The sequence below is a fragment of the Canis aureus genome, chromosome X (genome assembly GCF_053574225.1).
Source record: "Canis aureus isolate CA01 chromosome X, VMU_Caureus_v.1.0, whole genome shotgun sequence".
NCBI lineage: Eukaryota > Metazoa > Chordata > Mammalia > Carnivora > Canidae > Canis > Canis aureus.
In genome coordinates, this window is record NC_135649.1 from 41917640 (window position 1) to 41929714 (window position 12075).

Below are 12075 nucleotides of genomic sequence, written 5' to 3' on the forward strand. Positions count from 1 at the left end.
TAATCATTTTTGCTGATGAAGAAAAGTTTCCATTTTCATACTAAAGTATATAGTAAAAATTAATGTCCTGTATTACAAGTAGATTTTTAAGATTTTTCTTAAGAAGCTATTAGGCAAGGTAAAAAATTTCAAAAACATAACTTTTTGAAAATTTACATTGAACCTAGTTTTAGAAAGGGCAAAGCTAATGAATGACATTCATAAGTATTACTCTTAACAACTGATGTAATATTTGAAACATATACATCCTAATTCCTTTTAACTTTCATCCTACTTTACACTAAAATCAAAATAGGATTTAATAAATAACCTTCAATCCAATGCATATCCCAGCTGATTACATGTTTAAAGAATCATTGATCTTTTAAATATATTGAAAGTGTTAACTCAGAACATATTCTATGTATCTCTTAGACACAAAGCTACTATATCTCTAATGTTCTTCATATTGATTTGTTTAAATTTTAAAATCTATTATTATCAAGCATATTGCCTAAGATTAAGTTGAAAAAAATCTCACCTTGGTTCCATTGCATCCAGGGATACCTTGAGGTCCTGGGGCCCCATCATGGCCTGGCATTCCCTTTGAAAAAGGATATAACACATGTATAATATTTCTTTGATTACTTTTTTTTAATGATAGTCACAGAGAGAGAGAGAGAGAGAGAGAGAGAGAGAGAGAGAGGCAGAGACATAGGCAGAGAGAGAGGCAGGCTCCATGCGCCGGGAGCCCGACGTGGGATTCGATCCCGGGTCTCCAGGATCGCGCCCTGGGCCAAAGGCAGGCGCCAAACCGCTGCGCCACCCAGGGATCCCCTCTTTGATTACTTTTTAAAGAATTTTCAATTAAAGCCAAATTCTACTTACAGGAAGACCCGGTGTCCCTGGAAATCCAGGAAGTCCAGGAGGACCCTATAATGAGAAATAAACTCCTTGAATCAAACAATAATCAGTGAGAATAAAATTATATCCTATGTAAGAGAATTATGAAAATTACATTTAGAATATCAATGGACAAATGTGTCTCATTGATTATTACCAAACATTCTCTCTATAGAAAAAAACCTCCCACAACACGTGTTTAAATCTCTTTTATAGGAAACTATAGAAGAAACTCCTATTGGAGGGAGCACTATCTTCATTGCACTTAGCAGAAGCAGGCAAATTAGTGGAAGTGGCCTTTCCTAAAAGATAAAGTGGTTCTCCCAGGTCTGTAATGAATACTGAATTTAGCAGGGGATGGGTAAGTGGCAAATATATCTGCTCCTGAGAACATAAATGTGATCACTCCAAAAATTCTTCAATCAAATTTTCCTGTCAGAATTGGCAAAATACAAGTTTGACAATATTCTCTATAGGTGAGGCTCTAGGAAAAATGTACTCTTGTACACAGCTAATGAGATTCAAACACCATAGAGAGAAATTTGAAATATCTAGCAAAATTACATATTTTTACCCTTTGAAGCAACTCGTTTCTAAGAACCTATTCCAAAGGTACACTAGAAATTATGAAACGAAATCTGAATTTCAAGGTTATTGACTGCAGCATTTTATAACTAAAGACCATATAACCACAATTACAGCTAAACACTAGAAACAACAGGGACATGTCTAAATAAATTATGGTACATCCACATAATGTAAACCTATACAGCCCTTTAAAAGAATGAGAAAAATATCTGTGTACTGAAATATGTAGTAATCTGTAGGACATAAAGTTAAGTAAAAGGAACAAAATGTAAGCAGTGAATATATTATATTACACTTTTATAAGAAGGGGAGTGATACAAAACAAAAATAGGGGGAAAGCAAGAATGGATGGGAAGCATCTCTGACCATACTGCTGTTAGAGAACAATGTAAATATTTTAAATAATTAAAAATTAAGAAGAGGTAAAAAAAGATAATAATGGCATTTAAGAATTTTATTATTACTATTAAAATTGAAATTGTTATTTTGTTCACTTGCAAATTGCTATTTTGAAGCTATCACGGGTATACTGTAGGATAAAGAACATAAATTATATTAATGTCATTAGGAATTAAGATTTTCAGTGTAGGGAGGGATAGGAGGCAGGGAAGAGAGAGAGTAAACATACAAACTTCTTTTGATTTTAAATTTCAATTGGAAGTAATATAAACTCATGATATTTTTTCTCTTAAAAAGATCTGTATTTTCTAATTCTGTCAACTGAAAGACATCAAAACAATTGACTACCAGTAGCTATGAAAACCCCTAACATTAGACTATGGTACTTCAATCACAAAAAAAAGAACCTAGAATCAGATATATGGCCAATTTCAGATCTGGAGAGGGAATGTACAAGACAAGCCTGATGAGTCTTTTGTGAGAAAGCAAGTTTTCAAAGATCGATATAGTTTTGTCAAAAGAACACAGGATGGGGGCCAATTTACAAGGCCTCCCATAAGCCAATAACAGGTTAATTTTGGCTTCAAAAAGAATAATGAGTACAACTGATTGCATCACATAAATTCTATGTGTTTATAATGATAACAAATTCTAAAAATCTTCCTATCACTCAAAGTTGCTGGTGTACGAACTCATTACCCTATTAGAATTCCAGCTGATAAATCAGAATTCTACCTGATAAATGAAGGATTTATAAAATTTTAAAAATCACCACTCTGCAACTCTGAACAAAAAAATGGACCTAGGCAATGATCATCAATGAATATTAAACCATTAGGTGAAAGTTCATGGGGAAATTCTGATGGCAAAATTAAGATCATATACCTGAGACCAATGATAAAGCCCAAAATAAAAAAAAGTGGGGTAACAGATATTTGTGCCGTAAGATGTAATTCAATAGTTAAGTACATAGCACTATGTATATTCTTTTTAATTTTAATTTTTTGCAGTATAATTTATATACAGTATAATACACAAATCTTAAGTATAGAGCGCTTCCTACATCCCCAGAAAGTTCTCTAGTGCCTCTTGTAAGGCAACCTCCAGTCTGTAGGAAATATGGAGGACAGAGGAACAATTTAAATGACATTATGAAGAAACAGTCAGATACAGAATGTAGAATGCAGTACAATACAAATGACCCAGTTTCTCCTATAGCATAATAGAAGAGGCTTGAGAAACATAGCAACCAAATGTAAATAATATGTGGAATTTGCTTGGATTCTGGTTTGAACAAACCAATTGTAAAAAGACACCATTGTGGAAATCTGAATAAGGACTGTTTTAAGGTATATCTGAAAGATTGCTAATTTTTTGAGGTGTTATAATGGTAGAGTGGCTATCAGTTAGAGAGACATATTGAAGTATTCATTGGTGAAATGAATGATATGAAGGATTTACCTAAAAATATTCCCCCCAAATAGTGGTGGGGTATAGATGAAACAAACTTGTCAAAATGTTGCTAACTTTGAAGCTGAATGATGTATACATGGGGGTTCATTGTACTATATTCTCTGTAAATTTAGGAATGTTTAAAATCTTCCATAACAATAAGTCTTTTAAAATTTGCATGTCAAGAGTTTCCTCTGGGCTGAGACATAAAGATGCTGGAACTATCAGGCTACCTATTCCTAGGTACTTCTGAAGTTCTAGTTGAGGCACTCCCAGACACTTGCAAATAGGAATTGAGAGAATGGACATTTTTTTAGTCTCAGCAGTCCTTGCAACTTAGTTAATGGTAGTTATAGCTATTATGAGATACATTATGATTCTTATGAAAGCTTTAACAATATATTGATATCCATTTATTACAAAATAACATAAAGACATGTGCTAATAAAAACCAAGGGTTTTGAGTTTCTTTCCTGCATCTCCAGGTCCCTACAAATACCAGGTGTGAGTAGTACATGTAAGCTACATGTTGTTAAGAAGTATATAGCAAACAGAGTGTTTTTAATGTTTATGTAAAATTTTTACATCTACTAAATTTCTGGAGATCAAGGGATTACAATGTTTAACTCTGTCACACAAATAAACATGATTTGTCATCACTTGTATATTTTATACTTGTATTATGGAGTCTCATCAATCTATGAACACAGAATTTTAGAGCTAAAAGGCACCCGGGAGATTGTATTGCTTGACTCTTTAATTTAACAAATGAAGAAACTGAGGCTCAGAAAAGTTAAATATGATTTTTCAAAAGCCAGGATTATTTTTAAACTCTAGTTCCCTCAAAAACAAAAATCAAAAAACAAAAAAACTCTAGTTCCCTCCCAATTATAAAACACATTGAAAGATATAGATCAACCTAAAAGCTTTTCAGAAAAATTACGCTAAATGTGCACTTCCATTTTGAGACAAATCCTGGTTTTCAGAACATTAAAATGAAAATATTATACATCTTAGAAATGAGAAGATGTTGTATACTTCCAAAGTAGCTACATTTTACTATCGTGGTTTAAATTAGTGCTTCCCAAACTGGCTCTCTTCAAAATACACAAAGAAAATTATAATATTTGTGTGTGGTATACTGGGAAGGGTATATAATGTGAGGTAATTGGCCCTCTGAACCCAGAGGACTGAGATGGTCACATGGTTGGGAAGTTCTGATTGAAAATAATTTGTATGATACCTATTTGTAATATACTAACAAATTGTTAGAATTTAGCACTTTTGTACTTCTTATCCATAAACTAATTTAAAACCTTCTTAAATTAGTTTAAATAGATATCTGGATATATAAAGATAACTACCAAAGTACTAAAGAAAGGCTAATTGTAGACATATATCTACTCTTACACTTAACTTTTTAAAGATTGTATTTTTCTTTTTGTATTTTATTTTTTTATTTATTTATTTTTTTTAAAAGTTTTTTTGTTTTTTATTTATTTATGATAGTCACACAGAGAGAGAGAGAGAGAGAGGCAGAGACATAGGCAGAGGGAGAAGCAGGCTCCATGCACCGGGAGCCCGACGTGGGATTCGATCCCGGGTCTCCAGGATCGCGCCCCGGGCCAAAGGCAGGCGCTAAACCGCTGCGCCACCCAGGGATCCCTCTTTTTGTATTTTAATATGAGTCTTTTTCAGTTATCTCATAATACTTAATTTGCTTTTTCTCTGTTTTGACCAACAAAAAACATTTGATATACAGCAAATGTCACTTACTCTGATCCCTTTTGGTCCTGGTGGCCCTCGAATTCCATCATCACCCTGAAAAATAAAACACATTTAGCTCTTGTTCCTCCAAAAATCACCTTCAAATAACTAATTTTATTTTACATTTGTTTTTATTTAAGTTCGATTTGCCCAACATATAGTTTAACACCCAGTGTTCATCCCATCAAGTGCCCTCCTCAGTGCCCATCACCCAGTTACCCCATCCCCCCCGCACACCTCCTTACTAATTTTACATTATAACAATAAGAGACTTAAATTTTTGTGAATCTCTGTGAGAGTGAGAAACTTCCAAACCCAAGGCAGAAGTATTTGTCATTGAGACTGAAAGCACTGAGGAAAGTTATATGATAAAAAATAAGAAAGGTCTTTATTTACTGAGAAGAAAACTGCTAACATGCAGCAAAAACTTTGTACCTAAAAAGTGAACTATGAAAATCATACAAAACAAAGATGAAATAGTAGTACTGATACTCTTCAAGTCATTTATAGATAAGCCAAATATAAGCTGAAATTCTGGGCAGTTTCTATATTGTGTCAATCTGCTTGCCACGCTGGTAATAAATAGCATCATTTCTGAGCCCAAATATGTGCTGCTCTTGATTCTGCTGTTTTAAACCTTTGCTTTGCTTTATAAGGCACTCTCTACTGGCAGAGCTCAGGAAAGAAAAGAAAGAACCACAGACTTTCCTTTCTAAGTTTCTTCTGTAGACTCCATGCAAAAGAGGCTGCCCACATGTGTGTTAATCTATGTGCCATGTCTAAGTTACAGTCACATTGTTGAGAATTTTTTAAGTTTTGCCTCACTGTTTTTATAAACTAGTTTTTAAAAAATGGAGTAAAGAAAACCTAATTCTGCTCCAAAAGATGGGAATTTCAGTGGACCATACAGCTAGTAGACTACCACCTGAGGCTTTATTTGTTTTAAGATTTTATTTATTTATCCATGAGAGACACACAGAAAGAGGCAGAGACACAGGCAGACGAAGAAGCAGGCTTCTCACGGGGAGCCCGATGTATGTGGGACTCAATCCCAGGACTGGGATCATACCCTGAGCCAAAGATAGATGCTCAACTGCTGAGCCACCTAGGCATCCCAACCACCTGAGGCTTTCGATAGGTTTTATTAAGCTGGGACATCTTGCTTTATACAGGTGATTTTTAAATTACACAATTCATAACCTTAGAAGTTCCACTGGACTTTCCTTGAAACCTATGTCACAGCCCTCCTTCCATCAATGCAGCTCTATTTTTATGTTTTATGTGGGGCTTCTGTGAAAATTTTCATTTGGTACAAGGGTTACCTGATATATTAGTTTTTATGCTGCTGTTATAAATTACTACAAATTTAGTGGCTTAAAACAACACAATCTTACAGTTCTGGAAGTCAGAAGTATGACAGTGGTCTCAGCTGAAAAACCCTGCTATTTTTTGGAGGTTCTAGGAGGAGAATCCATTTCCTTTTTTCCAGCTTCTAAAGCAGCCAGCATTCCTCATCTCATGGCCTTCAACCTTCAAAGCTAGCAATAGTTGAAGAAATCTAACATTGCATCACTCTGATATTGACTCTTCTGCCTCCGTCTTCCACACTTAAAAGACTCTTGTGATTACATCAGGTCCACCCAGATAATTCAGAATAATCTCCTTACTTTAAGACCAGCTGATTAGCAAATTTAATTCATCTTAGTTTTGCTTGTCTCTATAATCTAACATATTCACAAGTCCTGAGGATTACATCATAGACATCATTGGGGGTGGGCCTACTACACCTTAGTTTTTATAAAAAGTTTAATAATCTACTCTTTCCACACAGATGCATTAGAAAACATAATGGAAGAAAATATGTAATTTACAGCAGCAAAAAAGGTAAAATATTTAGGAATAAACTTAATAAGAAATGTACAAGATTCATAAGAAAAGTTAACATTTCTGAAGTTCAAAAAGGAAGAACAACAAATGGAAAGGCATTTCATGTTCTTGGATAATAGGAGTCAACATAAAAAATAGGGCAGCCCGGGTGGCTCAGCGGTTTAGCACCGCCGTTAGCCCAGGGCATAATCTTGGAGAGGCTGGACCAAATCCCATGTCGGGCTCCCTGTGTGGAGCCTGCTTCTCCCTCTGCCTGTGTCTCTGCCTCTCTGCCTCTGCCTCTCTGCCTCTGCCTCTCTCTCTCTCTCTCTCCCTCTCTGTCTCTGTCTCTCTCTCTCTCCCTCTGTGTGTCTCATGAATAAATAAATAAAATCTTTCTTAAAAAAGAAGTCAACATAAAAAATAGTCAATTCTCAACAAATTTAGTTAAAATTTGATATAATAAAAATATAAATAACATGAGTTACTTTTTTAACTAAGTAACGTGACTCTAAAATTCGTATGGAAAAATAAACAAGCAAGAACATTGAGGAAAATTCTGGAAAAAAAGAACAGTAAGGGGAACACTAGCTCTGTCAGATACAAAAATACAGAATACATCATCGAAAGAGTATGGAAGGTCTAAAAACAAGTCCATATAGTCACATGAATTTGGTTTATACTGGAAGTAGCACTGTAAATCAATGGGTAAATTTACATTGGGATACATTTGTGAGGACATCTGGGAAAAAATTAAGGTGGAACTTATATAACAAACTACACAGCAGGATGAATTAGAAATAGATAAAATATTTACATAAAGAAATGAAACTATTAAAATACTAGAAGAAAAAAATAGGACAATTACTTTATAATCTTATAGTGGCATTTCCTACTCAAAATTCAAATGCTATAAAGGACCTCTTGAAAAACACACAGACACACAAATACACAAACACACACACATACACACATACACATATTCAGCAAGGACACTACAAGTAGGGGAAATAATTGCAACTCACAACACAAAGAGTAATCACCCTAATATATAAATAGCTCATTAACACATAAAACCACCTATAATACTATAGAAAAATGGGCAAATTAAATGTCATATATGACAGCTCATAGAAAACACAACTGATTCTTGGGCCTGTGAAAAGATCCTTAATCTCACTCTTGAGAAATGCAAACTAAAGGCATTGAGAGACCATTTTTCACGTATTAGCTTGATAAAAAGCCAAGTTTCATAATAGGGCTGGTAAAGCTATAGGGAAATTGATCTTCTTGTATATTGCTGAACCAAGGATAAATTATACAACTTCTTAAGGGGCAATTTGGCAATATCCATAAAAATATATAAATACATGTACCCTCTGAGCTAGTAATATCACTTCTAGTAACTTTACAGAGATAATTTCTTATTGAAGAACGAAAGTCTATTAAAATTGTACAGCTTTAGTGGGAAATATCAGAAAGGAAGACAGAACATGAAAGACTCCTAACTTTGGGAAAAGAACTAGGGGTGGTGGAAGGGGAGGTGGGTGGGGGGTGGGGGTGACTGGGTGATGGGCACTGAGGTGGGCACTTGATGGGATGAGCACTGGGTGTTATTCTGTATGTTGGCAAATTGAACACCAATAAAAAATAAATTTATAAAAAAAAGAAAAAAATTGTACATCTTTACAGCATTGTTTATAGAAGAAAAAAATTGAAAATTATCTAAATGATCCTCAACAGGGGACTGGCTTTAAACATTGTGATTTATATGCACAATGGAATACAATGCAGTTATAAAAGATAATGAAGAAGTTCTGTGTATACTGATATGAGATATCTACAATGTGTATTAAGTGAAAAACAAAGGTCAAACATGTTGAATATGCTACCACTTTATAAACAAAGGGAGGCAAAAGTGTGTCTGTGTGTATATAAGCATGTATGTGCAAGTGTATATTTGTATCTGTGTGCATATACAAAAAAATCATTGAACATATTCACAAGGAAGTATTAGAAATTGGTACCTATCAGGGATATGCAGAACTCAGTGGCTAACGGATACAGGTAGAAAGGAAATATTTCTCACTATACATCTTCTTATGTTAATTTATTTTCAATAAAGTGAATATATTATCTATCAAAAATTAAATTTTATTTTTAAGAATAAATAAATCTTTTGGAAAATTTTAGATATACATTCCTATTATGTACTTGTTTTATATAGCTTTACTTTCTTTTTTTAAGATTTATTTATTTATTCATGAGAGACACAGAGAGAGAGAGGGAGAGACACAGGCGGAGGGAGAAGCAGGCTCCGCACAGGGAGCCTGATGCAGGATTCGATCCCGGATCCCGGGAACATGACCTGAGCCAAAGGCAGACGCCCAACCGCTGAGCCACCCAGGTGTCCTAGCTTTACTTTCGTATATAAGAATATACAAATTAAAGAACAATCCTACAAAATTTTTGACTGAGCATATATATTAACATATATATGCATGTATTAGAATACCCAATCACATAAAAAGTATAAATTCAGCTATTCTGGAAAGCATGAAGTCATACTTGAGATAGAGGCACAAAGTGTTTCAAATTTAGAATCCCAAAAGTTTAGAAAGCAGTGTAGCCTTCTCATTATACAGAGATTGACATGGAATCACAGCAAAAGATGGGACTACTTTCTAAATTTAAAATTCATACCATCACACTTTTAAAAACTAGTGCACAATAATTTTTGTACAATAGTCTAGTACAATAGTCCTAGTTAATGCTAAATCATTTCAAAGGGATTCATATGTATTTAACTTTTTAAAAATCTGCCACAAATCTGGGGTATCTGGGTGGCTCAGCAGTTGAGCATCTGCCTTCGGCTCAGGGCATGATCCTGGAGTTCTGGTATCGAGTCCCACATTGGGCTCCTTGCATGGAGCCCACTTCTCCCTACGCCTATGTCTGCCTCTCTCTTTCTGTGTCTATCAGGAATAAATAAAATCTTAAAACAAATAATCTGTCACAAAGCTTTATTAAAAGTGCTACTCCTCAGCAAGCATGGTGCACAAGAAAGTTGGTCCCAATCCTGGGTAAACTCAGGTGCAAGAAATGTAACTTTACTTTCCTATGGTTCAGCTTAATTTCTGTTTCAAAATACCTACTTCACTAACATGACTGAAATTTAATTTCAGTCAACAGGAGTCCCCATCTCATTTTCATAAGACTGTGTCTAAATTATGGAGAGCTTAAGAATTCCAAGTTGTTGAGGGGTGGGATAGTCCCGTCCACACTAGAATTAACTGAGATGTCCCGCACCAGTAGTTTACATGGATTACTGCTGACTTAGTGCTCAATTCCATCACACACAAAGAGTCACAAATATTGACTCTTTCAGATCTCTCTGCTACTCTGTGCCACTCCTGGGTGCACAAGAAACATTCTGCTATTTTACACCTCATTAGACATAAGAAATTCTGTTAAATGTCCCATCTACTTAACTTCTATGCAGTCATTTAGAGTCTTGCTTTCTCCTTAGCATACAAGTTCTGCTCAGGAAATTTAGCACAGGTCCCTTCTGCCCCTGAATCTAACAAAACTACCATGATGTACTGTCACCTCCTCAGAGATCATGCCCAAGCACACCCCCCACAATCTATGCTCTGATATAGTTAAGTGTTTAAAAGTACTTATGTATTTAAATTAATTTCCTCCTTTATTGGAAAAACTACCTGATGAGTATCCATTTGATCTCCTTAATAATCTAATGGCATAATGTACCACTATTACATGAAATAAAATTAGGGAAAAAAAAGGTTTTAAACTACTTTTTTCTTTCTAGGCAAATGAACAGAACTGGCCCTTTCATTATCAGCTCATCAGTCTACCTAATACAGATGGCAAAGGGCAACCAACCAAAAGAAATATTTTTAGAAAACCAAGAAAGTTCTCTGAATCTTCACATTCACTATTATCTACTCCCATTCCCTATCTTAACATACACCTAAGATGTTGTTCTTGTTTATAGTCTAGGAGAGACTGTGTGCACTGCAGTCAATGGGGAAAAGTCTTCCCAACTGATAGGACCACAGCACCTTTGGATCTATGAACCTGGGTATAGAAAAGAAAGGCTGTATGGATCTATCATCTCATCTTTCTCTCCCAGAGAACAGCCTATGTGACTGCTACCTCACCCAATTCACTGATAGACCTGTCCCAGCAAATTGCCACCACTCTGAATTTGACAAACTGCTCAATATGTCATCCACCATCCAATCCCATAGATAAATACCTGACTGCTATACCACTGAATACAACGAATGGACATTTCTCTAAACACAGAACTTTTTAGTACTTCAGATACCTCAACTTTATTACACTGGGCCTGATGTGTTCCCACTGTTGGACTCTGACACTACAGAAAGAAAATGCCTCCTCACAGGTCAAACTGCTCCTGTCTGAGATGGGATTAAGAGAAGCATCTGGCAAAAGGGAAATGGGATCTGCCACTGGGCCTATTTTGACCTCAATAGTGCTGGCCTCCTACCTCCAATACCAGTGCACACCTTACACAAACTTTCCAATTCTACTCAAGTACTCTACCCACCAGAAGGGACTCCTGGCTAGTTGACCCCATGGTAATCACTAGCTTTTATACTACCAGCACTGTGTGTGTGTCTCCCTAGGGTTATTATTTATTTTCTATAAGCCAGGCCTTCAACATTCTTACCAATGTAACATATACATATGGGGCATTGATAAGAGACTGTCAAATATTCAAGATAGCCCTTCCTATTGAGCACATCAAGCTAAACAGAGTAAGAATTCCAAAACCATGGGACGTGTGGGTGGCTCAGCAGTTAAGCATCTGCTTTCCGCTCGGGGAGTGATCCTGGAGTTCTGGGATCGAGTCCCACATCGGGCTCCCTGCATGGAGCCTGCTTCTCCCTCTGCCTATGTCTCTGCCTCTCTCTGTGTCTCTCATGAATAAATAAATAAAATCTTAAAAAAAACAAACAAACAAACAAAAAAAACCAGGTACTCTAGTTACTGAGGCAAACTGTCATGTGGTATTACTGATTCTACTCATGTGCATGCTCCAGCCAACTTTTCTCACTCAGGGTCATCCAA

The 12075-nt window shown here is 35.6% G+C and overlaps 1 protein-coding gene across 3 annotated transcripts in view; it reads right to left on the minus strand.

The window, feature by feature from the left end:
* COL4A5 (collagen type IV alpha 5 chain) overlaps positions 1–12075 on the minus strand; it is a 273325-nt gene that overhangs the window by 119070 nt on the left and 142180 nt on the right. For all 3 annotated transcript variants that reach the window (XM_077889027.1, XM_077889028.1, XM_077889026.1), the window contains exons 4-6: positions 5098–5142; positions 868–912; positions 521–583 (exon numbers count right to left, since the gene is read on the minus strand). In XM_077889027.1, the coding sequence (XP_077745153.1) occupies positions 521–583; positions 868–912; positions 5098–5142 (153 nt within the window). The remainder of the gene's footprint in view (positions 1–520; positions 584–867; positions 913–5097; positions 5143–12075) is intronic.